Below are 19,316 nucleotides of genomic sequence, written 5' to 3'. Positions count from 1 at the left end.
TTAATAAATGCTACTGATGCTTTGTTCGCTTCTGGGTTTTTCTACCCTTTGATGAAAATACTGGTGCTAAATTCATTACCTAATTAACTTCTTTTGAAGCGATACAAACAGAAAGGAGGATATTATTTTTTAACTACCGTGTTAGTTTCTTATGGCTGCGTAGCAAATTACCGCCAACATGGCAGGGATGTATTACCTGACCGTTTCCTTGGCTCGGTAGTCTGGGTGCATGTTCGCTGGGCTGTCTACTCAAGAGTCTCTCAGGGCTGAAATCACATTGCCAGCTGTGGCTGTGATCATGTGTGACCTATGTGTTCAAACTTGCCGGTTGTTGGCAGAATGAATGTCCTTAGTTCTGCAGGACAGAGGTCACCATATTCTTGCTGGCTCTCATCGGGGACCACTCACAGCACCAGAGGCTGTGCTCGGGTCCTTACTACATGGTCCCTCTTCTCACTGCGAGCCAGTTTGTTTTGTGCTTGAGGCAGTTAGGAGCACATTTCTCTTTTAAATAGAGCACCTGATTAGGTCAGGCCCACCCAGGACAGTCTCCCCTTTCAATTAACTCAAAGTCAACTGAATAGTAGCCCAGTCATGTTAGTGATGTGTCATATACTTGTCAGTCCGCCCCACACACTCAAGAAAATTATACAGGGATGTGTACCGGGGGGCAGGAATCTTGGGGACCATCTTACTATTCTGTCTACCACATGTATTTTTTAATATTTAACAAGATTTGAATATGAGGATTGGGAGAAAATGAAGGACTGGAGTTCATGATGAGGCAGAGGGAGGTTTCGTTTAAAGCGTTTGTGTGGGCAGAGGGGAGAGTCAGTAGGCTTAGAATGTGAAACTTAAGTGTTTGAATTCTCAGTAGGAGAACATTAATGGGTGGGGTTTAAGAAGAAATAGCTTTATCTCTAGAGGGAATATTTTGTTTTCATTATCTGTTGCAAATGTTTTCCAGCACTGTTGAATAAAAGCCTTTCATCTTGTAATGTTATATATTTGATGAGGATTAATTATTAAACTGAGCTGAAGCTACTGATACAGACAGTTCTGCTTTGTGTTCCTGATGGAGACACTGTTCTTCATGGAAAAGGATACCCACCCATGCGGTATTCACGCCAAAAATAAACAGCAGTTTCCTAGCACTGAAAGTAGTGAATCTAAAGGAAGTTTGAGACTGAATTAGAAAACTAGATCACATGAAAATCATCCTCGTGGAATCAACCACAGCTGAAAATCATGGATGCATATCCCTGAAATAGGAGTTTCTTGGGGGTGTAGGAATTTCTTCGGGAAAAACAGATGCCTCTGTTAGTCAACTGCTAGAAAGTGATGAATATGACAAATGGAAATGGACATGGAGATCGCCTTTTATAGATAGGATGGCCATTTTTGCTTTGGTTTTTAAGATGGAAGGGACCCAAACATACTCATCTACAGACCGGACAGAGTCAGTGTTGGGGGGGTGGGGAGGTAGGCAATGGAGGCAGGTCCATAAGGTTGCAAACCCAGAGCACATAGGCCAGGAGGGGATACTCCGTAGTCCTTGGGGAAACGCAAATGCACGCCACAGTGACGTACCACTGCACAACCAGTAGTGTGGCTGTAATCACAAGTGTTAGAGAGGACGTGGGAAATGGAGACACATGCTTTACTGGTGCGAGTGTAAAATGGAGCAGCCGCTTTGCAAATGGGTTAGACAGTTTCTTAAAAAGTTAAGCACAAATTGGGGCACCTGGTGAAGTGTCCGACTCTTGGTTTTGGCCCATCCCGTGATCTCGGGGTTGTGGGGTCGAGCCCCACGTTGGGCTCTGCGCTCTGTGCAGAGTCTGCTTCAGACTCTCTCTCTCCCTCTCCCTCTGCCCTGCCCTATCCCCCCCACTCCCGCATGCACACGCATGCTCTCTCTCTCTCTCTCAAATAAATAAATCTTAAGAAAAAAATAAAGCTCAACCCAGATTTGCCACACAACGTAGCAGTTCCACTCATGGACATCACTGAGAGACGTTGAGCCTGTGTTCACACACGGACTTGTGAATGAATGTTTATAGCAGTGTTCTCCGTAACAGCCAAACCATGGAAACCGCCCCGCGTGCACCGCTGGCGAGAGGGCGAACACAGTGCAGTGTGTAGACCGAGGCGCACGGTGTGTAGACCGAGGCGCACAGCTGAGCCATGGAGGCAGCCGACGGGCTGATCTGTGCTGTGGCATGGCGGCACCTCAGAAACGTGGCAGGCGAACGAAGCCAGACCCGAAAGACCACATACAGTTTGCGTTCGGGGGCTTGGAAGGAAGCATGCATGTGAGGCCCTTTGTCTCCTCGTCTGCCCTGCGCCTCATGTGCTCTGAGGGGCAGCTTACTGGACAACGTAGCCCCTCGGGCAGTCTTCTCCTTCAGACCCTCGCCTTTGGTTTAAACATCTGTGCTGGATCTTGCTTCCTTCTGGTGCATTCTAATTAGATGCGGACATTTCTCCCCCATCTGCTTCCTTTTTGTCCCTGTTCCTTGTCCCTCATCCTCCCCAACCTCCTCAGACCTTGGACATAATCAATAAATATTTCCTTAGATTGAGTTTGACTTCATCTTAATTCTCTTCTGGAGCTTTTGACTTGCATTGAACATCGTGGCAAAGTTTACAGAGATTTCTTTTATATCAGAACATGGGCTCAAAGATGGTGTTTCCAGGCTTTTGTTCTCCACGTTCCTACCTCTGAGACCTGGTCTGATGTCTTTTCATCTACTTGCCGTCCATTCACAGGAGCTAAAATCCCAGATCATTCCAAGGATGTTTTCCTCAACGTCGTGTGTGCATACCGACTCTCCCATGTGGTGTCTGCTCACATATACTCCATTTTTGACACTCCTAAAAACGTTTCGCAAGCTGAGACTTTCCTTGTTTCAGCCCCTTCTAGATTCATTCACTGATATATTTGCCAGTGTCCTTGGACAACCACCAATACCCATATTTCCTACCTTCACCCTTGGGGCTGAGCTTCCTGAACACAAATTCTGCGTAGGTTTTTTTCTTTTTTTTCCTTTTTTAAAAATTCAGGCTAAATATCTGAAGATGATTGGTAGTTTTTCTGCTCGTGGATGGAAATTCCAAAAGAAATCCAACTAAGTGTAAAATCTTTACAAGAATTTCAATCCAGGCAAAATATTTCAAGATCTTAATTTCTGAGCTGTTCAGTGACAGTACTTTTTATGTCTGAAAACGGTAAAAAGCGTGGGGAAAGAATTCATAATCGTAGTGTATATAAAAGAGACCAAGGAACCTCAAGGAAACACAGGACTGTTTAGCAGCCCAGAATTCTGAGGAATTTCAACACCAAATGGAATTTGATTTTGTACCTGAACCCTCCACTCGGGGACTTATTTGGAAAGTCTCAGAGAGCAGGTTTGGCTCCTTGCTTTGTGATATGAATGTAGATGCAGCAAACTCCTGTTATTTTCTGCTCAGTCTCCTTGTCACACTTCCGTACAAAGGACAGACAGCCTTCTGTGGTTGAGGGGCTTGTGGTGAAGGAGGTTACGGTGTGAATTGGTGAGCAGGGGTGTAGTGTGTATGAGCGGTGCTGCCGGGGCTGCGTGCCCTGCTGCGTCTCTCGTGTGGAAGAGACACACGAGGCAGCGAGCGACCCACGCACACGCACGAGCTCTTCTGCTGCTGGTTGTGGGCCCAGGGCTGCTCCCAGGCTTGCTCTTGGCGCTCTGTCCTGATGTGTCTTCAGATTGTAGGTCAAGACCCACCAGCAGGTCATGAAGTCAGTTCATAGCTCATGACAAGCATTTGAACAAAGGAGAATGGTGGTTCCGCCAGTCAGCATCCAGCTCTCCATCTCAGCTCAGGTCTTGATCTCACAGCGGTGAGTTTAAGCTCCGCGTTAGACTCCACGCTGGGCATGGAGCCTACTTAAAAAAAGAGAGAGAGAAGAAGGAATAGAACAGAATAGAAAATATCAGGGACGCCTGGATGGCTCAGTCAGTTAAGTGTCTGCCTTCAGCTCAGGTCATGATCTCAGGGTCCTGGGACGGAATCCTGTGTCAGGCTCCCTGCTCAGTGGGGAGTCTGCTCTCCCTCTGCCCCTCCCCCGCTCGTGCTTGCTTGCTTGCTCTCTCACTCTCGCTCTCAAATAAATAAGATAAAATATTAAAAAAAGAAAGAATAGAAAATATCAGAGTGCATTTGTTTGGGAAAACTTTGGTTTTACTTTCCTAATAACGTGTGTATGTATTTACTTCTGTACGCGGTTCCTTCACTATGATGTCAAGTCTGTTTCTTTGTGTGGGTCTCGGTAGAAAAGGCTTGAGACTCTGGTCCAGCCTCACTGGTTCCGCCTTTTGTGTTAGCTCCTCGGGCCCCCAGTGTCGGAACCACGGCCTTCTTGGTCACGTCCTTGTGACTAACGCTTGGACCGGGCATGACTTTTTGGATAATAGTTGAGTATTTTTGGAGACAACAGCTCTCCTCTCTCTGCTCCTTCCACACGATTGACTTCCTTACTCGTTACCAACGCCATGTCCTCTTCTTCCCAGTCGTCCCTCCCCGTTCCCCTCGTTTTTATGGTCTCACTCAGCCTTGTCAGGAATGTCTGCCTATTTCCTCCCATCACTTTGTTCTAAATTGGATTATTTTGTTTAAAGATGATTTAGAATGCTGTCTCAGAATGTTTTTCTTTTGGAAATGTTGACCTGAAGTACCCAGATTTTTTTTTTCCTGACCATCTGGTGGTGGCTCTAGTTTGATCTGCGTAAGGCAAGAGAATCCGATTCTAAAATTGCCACTTAGCTTTTTTTGGATGCTTTCTTTCTTTCCTATCTGCCAATGTGTACCAGTGGGTTCTGACTCAAAATACACGAGTTTGGTTCTGGACTTTGCCACTTTGTAGCTGAGTTTCCTGAGACAAGTTACCTAACTTCTGTGTGTGTTTCGTCACCTTTATTTTTTAAATTTTAATTCTAGAATAGTTAATGTACCGTGTTATGCTAGTTTCAGGTATGCAGTATAGTGATTCAACAATCCTATACACTACTGAGTGCTCAGCAAACTACAGGAACTCTAGTTCGTTCGTCTTTAAAATAATAATAGTACCGACCACATAAAAGTGGTCTCAGGATTAAATGAGATAATACACAGAAAGGACAAGAATAGCCTGTCGCATGCTGTGCACTCAATCAGTGTTGGCTTTCACTACCTCCTTGATTCATAGAGTAGCCTTGTGGAGTAAAATCATGCAAATGTTATTATTCCCTTTTTCTGAGCGAGGAAGCTGTGTGTTCACATGATTTGGACACAGCTTACGGAGTCCTACCTGAGATCCGTTGTGAGTCTCCTGTCTAGGATTTCCTGAACATCAGCCAACCAATCCGTCGGTCACTCTCTCCTACTGTGGTTGTGATTTTCTGCTTGGGCTCTGTAGGTATCCTGGGGAAGTAGAAGGAAAGAATTTTATGTGCGCCTTTTGAAAGCTTTGGCTTATTCCATAGCATGTCAGTCAATTTTCTTAATCACTTTAATGTTTCAAGATACCAGGTTTGGGTGTGACAGCTCTGAAACAGAAGGTTCTCTTCTTCAGAGTCATGATTTCAGCTATATTTAATTGATATTTTTAAGGTGACACCAGGTAAAACAATATTTTAAAAACTGCCCACCTTTGGGTTTTAGGGCATTCGAAAGTTTGGTGTGCTGACTCCATGTTTTTCCACTGGTCTTCTTAGTCCTATATTCCTAGTTCTTGAATCTTTTCTCCTCAGCCTTATTTTTGAAGTGGAAACGCCCCACTGGATTTTGTTTATTTCTGTTTCTTAGTATTTCTGAACTTTCCAGGGAAGCCATAGGAATTAGTAGATATCCGAAGATTTTAACTGTTACGTGTGTTCCCACATCCACCATGTTGAAAGCTACATGCTTTGTAACAGAAAAGAAAGACGTCTTTTGTTTACACACATCCTGTTGCTAGAACCATATGCAGAATTTTGCAAACTATTAATATTGATGCTTTCAATTAACAAGGACCTCCTTAAACCTCTCTGCCTAGTTTGTGTATCATACTGATTCTAGAATAGCCAAGTGTTAGAATTTTATGTGACATTATCATAGGCTTTTAAATTCGTGCATGATTAATAGCTTAAATGTGCAATGTCAGATTTCATTTTGTATCTTTTGTAAGTTAATAACATCAGATGGCAAATTATACTACTAAACAATTTGTGATTACTTTTTTTATTAGGCATAAATATTTTGAAGCTGAAGAAGCCGTAATAGTTTTGTTTTGAAAGGAGAAATAAAAATTAAACCATTTTTCCTTCTAGATTTGACACATACTTAAAATTACAAGAAGGGTAATCCATTTAGTAAGGTCTCCAAATGAAAGTGTCTAGTGATAAATTCTGTTTTAATTCAGAGCTCTGAAGGCTATGTTTTGCTTCATTTTGGGGGCCGAATTAAAGATTTTTGGCCAAAAGTTGAAAAGTCTCTTCTTATCGTTTGTTTGTGGGGAAGTGTTTTCTCGATGATTGGTTTGTTCCCTGGTACTGTTGAGTAAGTGGCTCCAGAAAGTACCAGGCAGGTTAATTTTTTTGTTTTTCTTGAGACTTTGGCTGCCCGCCACCCTCAATTTATTCATGTTGCCAAGACCGCATTTCTGAAGTCTGCCAGAAAGGAAGGGGACCCTTTGTGTATTAATCTGTTACCTTTTCTCAAAGATCAGTAAAAGTATTGAATCACTATGATGTACACCTGAAACCAATAGGAAACTCTATGTCAATTATACTGTTTAAAATAAAGCAATTTAGTGCTTTTATTTAAAAAAAAAAGCTGACCCCATTTATGCCTTTTATTGTGTTAGCACTTAGCAAGGATGTTTCTTTAAAGAAGAAATGTAATACATTTATGACTTGTGGGTGCCTAGGAAGTCAAAATATTTTGTCAAGGAAAGAACTAATAGTTTCGTTGGAAATTTGATAAAAAGTACTTGGAACAGACTATCTTGTATCTGTGTCTTTAGTCCACTTTACGTTTGATCCTGTTTACCTTTTTCCCACTTTTTTCCTCTTACATAAATATCAAGCATGACCTTATTCACTTTTATTCTAATTCAGGACCTTCACTTTTTGTTACTTATGTTATTTACAGAGTGATCATCCAATTTCCAGAGAAAAATAGTGCTGGGTTATTTACTCCTTTTTGTCTTCCTTCTTTTTTTTAAAGATAGTTGATGATTAAGGAGTGAACGCATGCGTGGTGTCACCAGTGGCATTAAATAATTGCTCCATTCCAGACTTACATCTGGTAATAGGCATTTATGGTTTTATGTGCCGTAATGGGTATGTCTGACACAAAAGAAGTTAGTAAAAATGTAAAAATTGTCATTTTCTCAACGAAGCTAAACAGCTGAAATCAATCTGAGCACAACAAATTTGAAGTTGAGTGGTAGGTTTTAACTTTGATCTAACAGATTTTCAGCATAATTTGAAAACATGGGATATGGGTGTGGGTTTTTTTTTTTTTTAAACATTGTCATAACATAACACTTTGCTAGGTAAAAAACTGCATAAAAGAATTGATCACGAGTAGGCAGTGATGACTCTTAACAGAATTTAAAAGTGAGAATCTGGTATCCTTCCTGATTCCATACCTAAGTTTTGAAAAAGATTGATTGATTGATTGATTGATTGATTGATTTTAGAGCAGTCTTAGGTTCCCAGCAAAATTGAGAGGAAGATACAGAGATTCTCCGCATCCTTCCTGCCCCCACCTAGGCACCGCCTCCCTCACTATCAGCGACCCCCACCAGATGGTACATTTACGACCGTTGATGAGCCTACTGACACCTCATCATCACCCCAAGTCCGTAGTTTTCATCAGGATTCACTCTTGGTGTACATTCTACGGGTCTGGACAAACGCGCAATGACATGTAACCCCCATTATAGTATCAGAGGGGATTTTCACTGTCCTAAAAATCCTGTTCTCTGCCTGTTCATCCCTCCTCCCCACCCAACCCCCTCATCGTCCAACCCTGGCATTCACTGGTCTTTCTGTTGTCTCCATAGTTGACTTTTCAAGAATTTCATATAGTTTTCAACTCCTTTGGGTAACTACAAAGGAGTGTGACTGTCTTCCAAGTGGTCCTGCCATTTTGCATTCCCACCAGCCATGAATGAGAGTTCCTGTTGTGAGAGTTCCTTGCCAGCATTTGATGTTGCCCCTGTTCTAGATTTTGGCTATTCTCATAGGTGGGTAGTGGTATCTTATTGTTACATGATTTGCATTTGATTGAGGACATAGGGTGTGGAGCATATTTTCATACGCTTATTTGCCATCTGTGTAATTTCTTTGCTGAGAGTTCTGTTAAGGTCTTTGGCTCCTTTTCAATTGGCTTGTTTATTATTGTTGAATTTTGAGAGTTCTTTGTATATTTTGAATATCAGGCTTTGCAAACATTCCTCCCAGTCTGTGGCTTGTCTTCGCATTCTCTTGACGTTGCCTTTTGCAGAACAGAACTTTTTCATTTTAATTAAGTCCAGCTTATCAGTTATGTCTTTCATGGGTCATGCCTTTGGTATTATATCTAAAAAGGCATCACCATACCCATAGCCATCTCCATTTTCTCCTCTCTTATCTCCCATCCCTAAGTTTTTTAAGTAAAATTTTTCATCGGAGTATAACATACAATCAGAAAAATTCACAAATTCCAAGTTTACACCTTACTAAATTTTTACAAAGACAAAGAACGTTACCAGCACTTTACAATCTTCCCTAGTGTTTTGCTGTAGTGATTTTCACCCTTGCCCTCTACCACCCAGAAGACGTAACTACTATTCAGACTTCTGTTATGATGGGTTAGCTTTATTTATTTTTGAACTTCATAAATAATAGCATTACATAGTATATACTCTTTTATATTTGGCAACTTTTGCTTTTCCTTGTGGAGAGGTTTTTAATAGTGGGTTTATTTTCTTGAATAGATAGAAGACTATTGAGATTATGTGTTTCTTCTTATGTTTTGGTAAATTGTATTTTTCATAAGGAAATCTGTCTATTTCCTTCTGAAATGATACATTTTTGACCTACAGAAAAAAAATTTGATGTCCCTTAGTTATATTTGAAATGTCTGTAGGATCTCTACTAGTATTTTTTTTCCCATTTCTGATGTTGATAATATGATCCTTCTTTTTCTCTCCTTCTTTTTTAGACAGTCTTGCTGGGGCTTATTAATGTTACTAATTTTTTTAAAGAACAGGATTTGTTAAATTTACTTATTTTATGGATGCTTTCTATTTAATAGATTTCTTCCCTTTGTTATCTTTTTTTTTTCCCCTCCTGTTTATGGGGATGGAGTGGGGATTGATTTGCTGCTTTTGTTCCAAATATCTTGAGATGGATACTTAGATAATTAGTTTCCAGCTTTTTTTGATTAACGTAAGTATTGAGGACTATATATTTCATTCTAAGCATGGCTCTAATTGTATCCCTAAAATGTTGATATCATAGTTTTTAAAAATATAAATATAAATTTTTTTGGATGCTTCGGTGGCTCAATCGGTTAAGCATCTGCCTTCGGCTCAGGTCATGATCCCAGGGTCCCGGGATTGAGTCCCGCATCTGGCTCCTTGCTCAGCAGGAAGCCTGCTTCTCCCTCCATTGCTCCCCTTGCTTGTGCTCTCTCTCCCTCTCTCTGTCTTTATGACAAATAAATAAACAAAATCTTAAAAAAATAAAAATATTTTTAACATTTCCATTGTGATTTTTTTTTTTTCGGGGAGGGTTCATTTGTTATTTGGAAATACATTGCTTCTGTTCTAATGATTTGGGGATTTTCTAATTCTCTTTTTGCTACAATTCCTATCTTAATTGCCTATAGTGGTAGCAATTGGAGAATATGCTTTGTGTGATTTCACAGCAGTTAAGGAACATCCTCTATATTATTTGCTGAGACTTGCTTTTTGGCTCAGGATATTGTCACTTGTTAAATAAAGGCTCCGTGTGTACTTTGAAGAAATATGTTCTGCAGTTATTAGGTACAGTGTTTTAAATATATCATTTTTTTTTTTAAAGATTTTATTTATTTATGTGACAGACAGCCAGCGAGAGAGGGAACACAAGCAGGGGGAGTGGGAGAGGAAGAAGCAGGCTCATAGCAGAGGAGCCCGATGTGGGACTCGATCCCAGAACGCCGGGATCACGCCCTGAGCCGAAGGCAGACGCTTAACGACTGCGCTACCCAGGAGCCCCTAAAAATATAATTTTTTTATTGTGTTCTTGATATCATCTGTTTCTTTATACCCTTTTTTATCTGTTTTATCATCTGACAGAGATGTGTTTAAAAACCTGTTGTGAGGTAGTGCACCCATATATGTGTGTATATAGTAATATATGTATTTTCCTTTTGTTACCATTAGATTTACTTTATACATTTTGAGACTTTTACTCAGACCATACAGATGTAAAATTATTAATCTTCTTCATTAATGAAATGTCTCACTTATCTCTTTGCCTCTTAAAATCTAACTTGTCTTATATTATTGCAGATGTTCTAATTTTCTTTTGGTTAGTGTTTGCAGCATGTATCTTTTTACGTGCTTTTAGGTCACTTCTGAATACATGTATTTCTAAGTGTTTCTTGGAAGCATCTGATATTTTTGTTTAGGTAATCCATTTTTGACCTGCGTATTTAGTACATTTACATTTATTGTACTATATGTCTGTTTTCTTTATTCCTCATTTTTTCTTTGTTCTTTTTTTTCTCCTTTTCTGCCTTTTGGATCAATTATGTTTCTAAAATGGCTCCGTTTTCCCGTTAACTTGTTAGTTACACATTCTCTTACAAGAATATATCAACTAAATATTAGCCCTGCCCCCTCTTTGTAATTAATAATATAGATTAGCATATCCAAATCTCTAGAAATACTCACCTAAACAAACCTGTTTGACATAATTTAATCCAGCGATTTTCACACTTATTTGGGAAATGATATGAGGAAGTAAATAGGGGCTCTCCGAACACCCACCATCCTTGGGGAGACACCCATCTAGAGGCTTAGTGCTCTACTACTCTAACTACTACAGTAGGTATTTCTTGATAAACTTTAATAAAATGCGTAGAGAATGTAGGGTTACATAATGGGGCAGCAACCAGCATGGTAGTTCCATATCAGTGAATGGAGTTTGAGAATCAGTCTAGGAGACCATATGGTTAATATTGTTTCAGGAACCTTTCCAGGAGCATGCCCGTGGGAAGGTGATAACTCACATGTAGCAGGAAGTTGGTTGAACGACCTAGAGGAAGAGCATACATTCATGTATTACTTATTCCTCCCAGTGAACAGTCTACACTCATTGCAATCCTTGAGTGAGTAAGCTGGTGTTCACAGTTTCCCAGTCTGATCATTAAATTTAGAGACTCTCTGGTTTTTAATACTGCAATTTTTCAAGTTACAAAATCTACCTTTAAGAAATTAAACACACCCTAATGCTTTGTCTGAGGTTGTTAGCCATAAGCTAATTAAGTATTAGAATCCATGTGCTAAAAGTGAAGCTGTTATCTGAAGAGTTAACATTATACCGTTTTCTTGACAATAATTAAGTAGCATGCATCTGCTCACCCAGAAGAGTGATCAACTCATTAAGACACAGGTTAAAAAGAAGCAATTATATCACTCTTCCTAAGAGTATTTGCATTTGAAATAGGACTATAGAGGCGAGGTTAAAGTTTTAGTTCAAAGGAAAACCTCTCTAATGGTAAAGTTTTTATATTGTTATGCTTAATTAAACAATCTTTCTTGTCTCCTATCCTTTAGGTAGGATGGAAAAAAGGAGGTGTGATGGTGGATAATTAGAAAATAAAGTCTGACATTAGAAAAAAATGATCACCTAAGTTGGAATCAAATTTAATTTTCAAGCATTATAAATCAAATGCAATTCTGAGAAGTTGAACATTCTAATCTTTTTTTTTTTCCTTTCTCAGGTGTGTCCTCTTTAAGTATTCAATTTGCCAAACTCCCAAAGGGATTAAAGCATTTAAATTTATCTAAAACCTCATTGTCACCTAAAGGTACAGTATGTGTTATTTACTTTATGTCTGTAATATTTCTCCTACACCATGCTCCCTTAAATAGTTAGAATTATTACTCAGTTATGTATTTGCATACATATTACAGTACTCTGTTATAAGATAAAGAAGTGATATATTGGAATTCTGGTTGTCTAAAGTGAAATGCTTTCAGAGTAGAGCATAATTTTGAAATATAGTATTTAACTTTTTTGACTTTGAGTCGGGGAGTGCTTACCTGCGCTTCCCCTGCCCCCAGTCCTCCAGCCCTGCTCCCCGCCACCCCCTACACACACTGTCATGTGCATGGTCTCCTGCATGGAAAACTGGTGGACTTAACTGCCCAGTCACACCATATAGCTCTGCCTGCTCTGTCCTGCTTTGGAAATTGCCTTTCCTTCCCCAGGGTCTTTTCTGACTCCACGTACCCTCTTCTCCTGTATCTGATTGTTCAGTAAATCCTGTCCATTCTATCATTATGTATGCACGTCAGCACCCCGTAATACTTGAAATATCCCTGCGTGCGTTGTGCCTTTGTACGTGCTTTGTATTCTGCTTGGAGAGTCTTTATTTCATCCTGTAGAGTGAAACCTGCCTTCTTCCCCTCCTTGGTGTTTCTCTTTCCTGTGTGTCTCCCTGACTACTCACACCAACACTTCCCTTCTGGTCACCAGATGTGTGGAGGCTTCTCCTCACACCCAGCTGTGCTCTGCGACACCAGCCGGGTGTCCCACAACTTCACTCAATTCTGACACTCTCTTCCCGAGACAGAGTCAGATCCAGAGGTTAAGGCTCAGCCCCGCAAGACTGCTCCCAGCCCTCCTTGAGACTCCAGTCGCAAGCCTAGGTTCTTGGAGGTTCCGAAGACCTCACCTTGGGTTTGGTTAATTTGCTAGGGCAGCTCACAGAACTAAGGGAAACACACTTGCTCGTTGATTAAAGGATATGATAAAGGACACAGATGAACAGCCAGGTGGAGAGATACGAAAGACAAGGTGAGGGAGGGTCCTGAGTGTAGGAGCGTCTTCCCTGTGGAGCTGGGGTGCGTCACCGTCCTGGTGTGGCTGTGTTTGCCAGCCTGGAGACTCCCCAAAACCTGTGCTTTTGGGATTTTATGGAGGCTTCCCACATAGGCGTGATCAATTATTAACTCAGTTTCCAGCCCTTCTCTTCTTCCTGGAGGGTGGGGGTGGGAGGGAGCTGAAGATTTCAAGCTTCTAATCGTGGCTTGGTCTCTCTGGTAACCAGCCCATCCAGGAGCCCACCCAGAGTCACCTCATTGGAACAGAAGATGCCCCCAGTCCTCTTATTACTTTGGAAATTACCAGGGCTTAGGGAACTCTGTCAGGAATGGGGGGCAGACACCAATATATATATTTTCTATTATGTCACATCTCCCCTTACATAGATCCTGGAGAACTTCGGTTTATTTTATAAAACACTCATTTGTGATCGTCTCTTCGGAGACATCTCGCCTGTTCCCAAGACCTCAGTAGAATCAGCCGCTCTTTCCTCTGTTACGTTATTGATCACATTATGATTTATAGGTCTAGCGCTGCTGTGTAAGTACTGTGTTTCCGTCCTGAAGGGGGCTGCCCTTGCTTCTCTTATCTCCATCTCTCCAGCACTGGCACGGTGCCTGGACCACTGTCGTGTTGAGGGCTGTATGTGGAGGGCCTGCGTGTCAGTTCTCAAGCAAACTGGAGAGGGTTGAGTCCTGATTTTTTTCACTGATATGAACATGCCTTTAAATAGGTCTTGGTTCCTCACTTGCATCATATGTAAGATGGAATTAAGAGTATCTACCTCGGGGTGCCCGGGTGGCTCTGTTGGTTAAGCGTCCGACTCTTGATTTTGGCTGAGGTCATGATCTCATGGGTTATGGGATCGAGCCTCATGTGAGGCTCCACACTTAGCATGGTGTCTCCTTACCGCTCTCCCTCTGCTCCTCCCCTGCTCATGCTCTCTCTCTCTCTCTCAAATAAAATCTTTAAAAGAAAAAAAGAGTATCTCCTCAGAGGTGGTGAGACAAAGTGAGTTAATGTACATACAGTGTGCTTTGGGGCACAAAGGGCCCCACTACCACCATCACCGTCATCATCTTGCTCTGTCATATATGTTCACATGCTTTCACTTCGGCCTGGGACAACCCCAGTGTCCCCTCCCCCAGACCTGGTGAATTCCTGCCCCTGCCGGGAGACTGAGCGTCTGTCTCTCTTTCTCCTTGAAGCCTTCTCTCACCCCACCCTGCCCAAGTAGATGCTTCTTTCTCTCTGTTCCATCGCACTTTGCAAACTCCTCTGTTTTAGTGTGTTCCCATTATGGGTTGATTGTGTTCTAGCCTGGAAGCTTCTGGACGGCGAGGGCTTTGCCTCAGTTGTCACTGTGTCCCTGGCACCTGGCACGTTGTGGGTTCTTACTGCGTGTGTCATGGGTGAGCAGGGGTACAAGCAAAGTGGTCCCTGGGTGATGTCAGCCATCCAGTCCTGCTTTATTCCCACCATACAGTTAGCCTAAGAGTGATTTGAAATTGGGGTTATTTCTGTAAGTCCCATGATTTTATGTGCAGACATTTAGGCTTAAGCATTATAGTGACTTTTCAAAGGGGCAAATTTGCCTGGAGTCGGTGTCTTTTGTCCATGTGCCAGAAGCCGTCCTCAGATCTTAAAGCTAAGTGTCGTCCAGTGGTGTTACACTTCTCTACTCCAGCAAATCCGTTTTATAGAAAACTTTTTCTGATGATTATCAATGCATCGTATATTTATGGTAAAGATTTAGAAGATACTGAAAAGTATACATAAGAAAGCCACAGTTACTCGTAATGCCAGTACCAAACGATTATGAGACCGCCCCTGCTGACAGCCTGGTGCCCATCCTTCCGCACGGTTTCTGTCTGTACACAGTTTATCTATATGCCGACGTACAGACACACGTGCAGATGGTATCACAAAATGCTTGCCATTTCATTAACTTTCTCCCCACCTAGTATGTTGTGATCCCGTAGGACCGCAAGCGCGTGGTTACTCTCAGTGGCTCCATGCTGTTCCAGCGTGTGCAGGACTCCCCATCATTGATTTAAATGGCCTGTTTTTGTACATTTGTGTGGTTTCTAATTCTTTTGTTACTTTCTTATTTAGGATAAATTTCTCTGAGTAGAATTGCTGAATCAAAAAGGTCATGCATTTTTCTAAAGCTTTCTTTTCATATTTACTGTCACGTTGTCCTCCAAGTTGTTTGTACAGATCTCCACATTCCCACCACCCTTACATGTTATTCTCCTTTCTCATTGTTTATCAAGCATATAAGCAAAAGCGTTCTGATTTTTAAAAAAGATTTATTTATTTTAGGGATAGAGTGTGCATGAGAGGGGAGAGGGGTAGAGGGAGAGAATCTTCAAGCACATTCCCTGCTGAGCAGGGAGCCCAATGTGAGGCTCGATCTCACGACCCGTGAGATCATGACCTGAGCTGAAACCAAGAGTCAGACAATTAACTGGCGAAGCCACCCAGGCTCCTCAAAATGGTCTGATATTTTAATTTTAGTTTTCTGACTTATTGCTTAGGTGAATTCTCTCCCCACCCCCGCCTCTCATACCCTCCCATTTCTTAGTCATTTGTCTTTCTTTCGGAGGAAGTTGCTAGTTTCCATCCTTTATTGCCTATTTGCCATGTTAATCTTCTGTCTTAATTTATATATATTCCCCACACATGAACAGTACTAATCATTTGCCATGTGCTCCATGGGTGTAACTTTTAAAAATTTGTTTTTTGTTGAGATAAAATTGACATATAACATTATATTAGTTTCAGGCATACAACGTAATGATTTGATAGCTATATATTCTGAAATGATCGCCACAGTAAGTCTAGTTAACGTCTGTCAACACCCAGTTCCAATTTCTTTTACCCTCTGATGAGAACTTCCAAGACCTACTCTTAGCAGCTTTCAAATACACAATACGGCCTTAACTATAATCACCACGCTGTGGGGCCCCACTCTTTTTTTAAGATAGAGGTGTTTAAAAAAAACAAACAAACTTGTATTTATTTATTTTAGTTTATTTGTTCATGGCTGAGAAACAGATAAAAGGATGTGGTGATCATTTATCCTCCCAAGGACAAGTGTGGGGAGGCCACCAGTCACTATGTCCCTGTCCCTCCAGGTGTCAGTGAGGGTGGGAGGTTCCCCAGGCAGAGCAGAGGTCCTCAGCTTCCTCACGAGTGAGGACAAACCCGTGTTCCCCATGCCCTTCCCAGATAAAGGTCCTCATGCCACGTTTATCTTTCTCTGCCATAAAGCTTGTGTTCGTTAAAATGTGTGTTTTGAGAATTAATATTGTTTAATGATATTCTAACCCAAAGAATTTTAAGCTGCCCTTCCTAAGAGATGTGTGTGTTGAAATGTTGGTTTGTTTTTTTTCTCAAAAAAAGAGGATTTCTTAAAGGATTTCATTATTCTTGCAGATTTTCTCGTAGTATCTGAAAGGTTTGAAGATTCACAGTAACTCAGATTACACTGCAGTTTTAATCTTTTGCTGAATTTGACTAACATTTGTATTTTAGTTCTGTGAAAACATGTATATTCATGGCTCCATGCTTTTTAAATCTCCCCATGACATCCCCACTGTCTCCAAATACCCTTTCTCTTCCTCAGATGTTAGCCAAATGATAGTTTTCTGGATTTCTAGTAAATATCCTGCTGGTTGCCAGATTATGTCAATGCAGGGCCATCTGGTACTACCTTTTTCCAGCTGTAAATACTCCAATAATAAATATGAAGAATGGTCAAAATCTCTAGACAGCCAGAATCGAGAAAGGCACGTAGATCTGGGTTTAGTTTGGGTTGTAAGAGCCCTGGTTTTTTTCCATCCTATGTTTTTGTAATTTCCTGCTATTAGTGTGCCTATTAACACAGGCGTCACGTGGACGTGGGCTCGAGAGGTGGGGGAGGAAGTCCTTCATTCTGTTTTAGTAGCATGAAGCTGAGAGTGTAATTCTCTCCTGATTCTGTTCAGATGTTGGCCAACTGCCAAGCGCCCACACTTGTCAAGGAGCATTTTCCTGTCAAGACTAATTTGACCTTCTAATTTTGGAATTTATTTACTGAGTTTTGTTATACCTCACTAAGGAAGTGATTTTACAAAAGATTTTCTTGATGAGAGACCGTCTGGTCTTCTCCATGCTCGGGACTCAATTATTCCGATACAAAATACGCTAGTACTACTAATGACAGTACACACTGAGGGAAGTTAGTCGTTTAAACAATCTTAGATGTTACTTCCAGAAATTAACCTCCTACCGGCCATTGCAAGTTCCTTTTATCTAGCATAATTAATCGAATCTCCAGCTCTTCACTGCCAAGCTCCTGTTTCTTACCTCTTTGATAGAACCGGCCTCACTGGATTATGATTGTTGGACTGTGTCTCTCGTTGCACTGGCTTTTCAAGGGTAACGTAGGATCCCCTGGGTCTCAGAAGCCCATGCCTGGTGGACAGTCGGTCTTAGATAAACTTTGGTTGCAGTGAATAAATACTCCTTGTGTCGTGCTGATTTTTCATGCTGGGATTTATGTAGTTTCCTTCTTGATGGTCTTTGAACTTTTCGAGGGCAACGAATGGGTCTCATTTCCATTTATTTCCCAATCCCCAGCATTTTATAAACATGGGCTCTTAACAAATGTTGAATCGATAGCCAAGAACCTCGTCCTGGTACTCAACTAAAACATTTTTCACTCTCCACTTCTGTCTCTTCTCCGTCTACGGTACCCAGAGGCAGTCACCCCTGAGAAATGGCTCAGTCGTCTTCATCAGACACACACTGCAGTCGGTTCTTGTAACCCCCCAAAGCTAGAGGATAAGATAACAACCCTTTCATTAGTACCACGCACCAAATATGCTAAATTCAGAGCAGAGACCTGCTCCAGTGGGGGGCTCTACTTGGGACCCTCTGCTTTTTTCTTGGCCTTGCTGCATCCTGCTGCTGTGACCAACTCTGGCTCCCACGGGCAGGCCCTACCCCCGTCCCTTATCCCGAGGAAGGTCTGTGCAAGTGTGGGCCAAAGCCCCCTTCCCTGTCTCCCTATAGGGTGCTCAAGACAGGCTGAGACTTTCGAGAAGAATTTTACTGAAAAAAAAAAATTTATGAATGTATATCCAGTTTGGAGATTGCTGTATTTCAGAAATATGCAAATTAAAACTGTGAACCGTAGAGACATGAAGAGCCTTGTTATGTCCCCTATCCCTGTTACCCTAGGAATGAGCATCAGTGCTGTTGTGTATATTGACCTCTTCGAGTCCCAGTGAGCGGCCAGACTCTTCTGGGCTCCCATTTTATGGTGACCACTTCTAGAGCCCCTGCTTCCCCCCGTGGAGAGAAGTGGCCCGAGGAGAACCCACCAACAGACGTGCCTCCATGACTGTTACCCGCGTAGAAAAGAACATGGCTCTCACCTCACGGAACACTCTTGCCCTCCTCATGTTTATTCTTTGTTTCTTGAGGTGGCAATAACCTGTTCAGTTCAGTTGACTTCGACTTGAGCCATTTCTGTTACATGTATAAATAGTGTATAGAGTGTTAACTATCCGTTTTTCCTTTTGATTGCTTCTTATATTGTATACAGATCGTGTTCTCACTCTTTGTAAAAATCCATTTCCCTCTGAATTTCGCCTTGAGTACGATATATGAGATAGAACAGTCATCTGACTCCTACATTAACTTCTGAGTACTTTAAGTAGCGAGAAGGGCCTGGAGGCGTACCTACATCGCTTAAATCCCGTACACCAAGTCAGAAACACCAAGCTGGATTAAGAGAAAGATGGAAATGACCAGTTAGGCTTGCATGCATCATTCTAGGACTTCCACGTCAAATCCTTTCCATCCACATCACAAGTGGAACACAATGAACCCAGTTCTGTCTCTTTCTTCTGTGCAGTGAGATAGCTGTGTCTGTGACTCTCCTGTTCTCCCCAAGGGGAGGGCAAAGAAGACAGTTCTACCTTTGGGGACAGTACTTGTGCTAACCTCAGTCCTGCAGTTTGATGGGGCCATTTATAGACACTCCCAACGCTTCTTTTGTTTCCTGGAGTGGAAATTGAGCTGGATCTTCTCCATGTTGCAGGGGTGAATCACCTTTCTCAGTCACTCAGTGCCAACCCGTTGACCGCCACCACCCTTACCCATCTTGACCTCTCAGGGAACGTCCTTCGCGGAGACGACCTCTCAGTAAGTTTTCCTTTCCTCACGGTCATGTGCAAA

The 19,316-nt window shown here is 41.8% G+C and overlaps 1 protein-coding gene across 7 annotated transcripts in view; it reads left to right on the top strand.

Moving 5' to 3' along the window:
- CARMIL1 (capping protein regulator and myosin 1 linker 1) overlaps positions 1-19,316 on the top strand; it is a 304,353-nt gene that overhangs the window by 154,959 nt on the left and 130,078 nt on the right. For all 7 annotated transcript variants that reach the window (XM_057305073.1, XM_057305072.1, XM_057305071.1 and 4 more), the window contains 2 exons: positions 11,980-12,066; positions 19,180-19,283. In XM_057305073.1, coding sequence (XP_057161056.1) covers positions 11,980-12,066; positions 19,180-19,283 — 191 coding nt within the window. The remainder of the gene's footprint in view (positions 1-11,979; positions 12,067-19,179; positions 19,284-19,316) is intronic.

This window comes from Ursus arctos, unplaced genomic scaffold (genome assembly GCF_023065955.2).
Source record: "Ursus arctos isolate Adak ecotype North America unplaced genomic scaffold, UrsArc2.0 scaffold_31, whole genome shotgun sequence".
Lineage (NCBI taxonomy): Eukaryota > Metazoa > Chordata > Mammalia > Carnivora > Ursidae > Ursus > Ursus arctos.
Note: the sequence above shows the minus strand (reverse complement) of the source record. Positions and strands in the feature narration are given on the sequence as shown.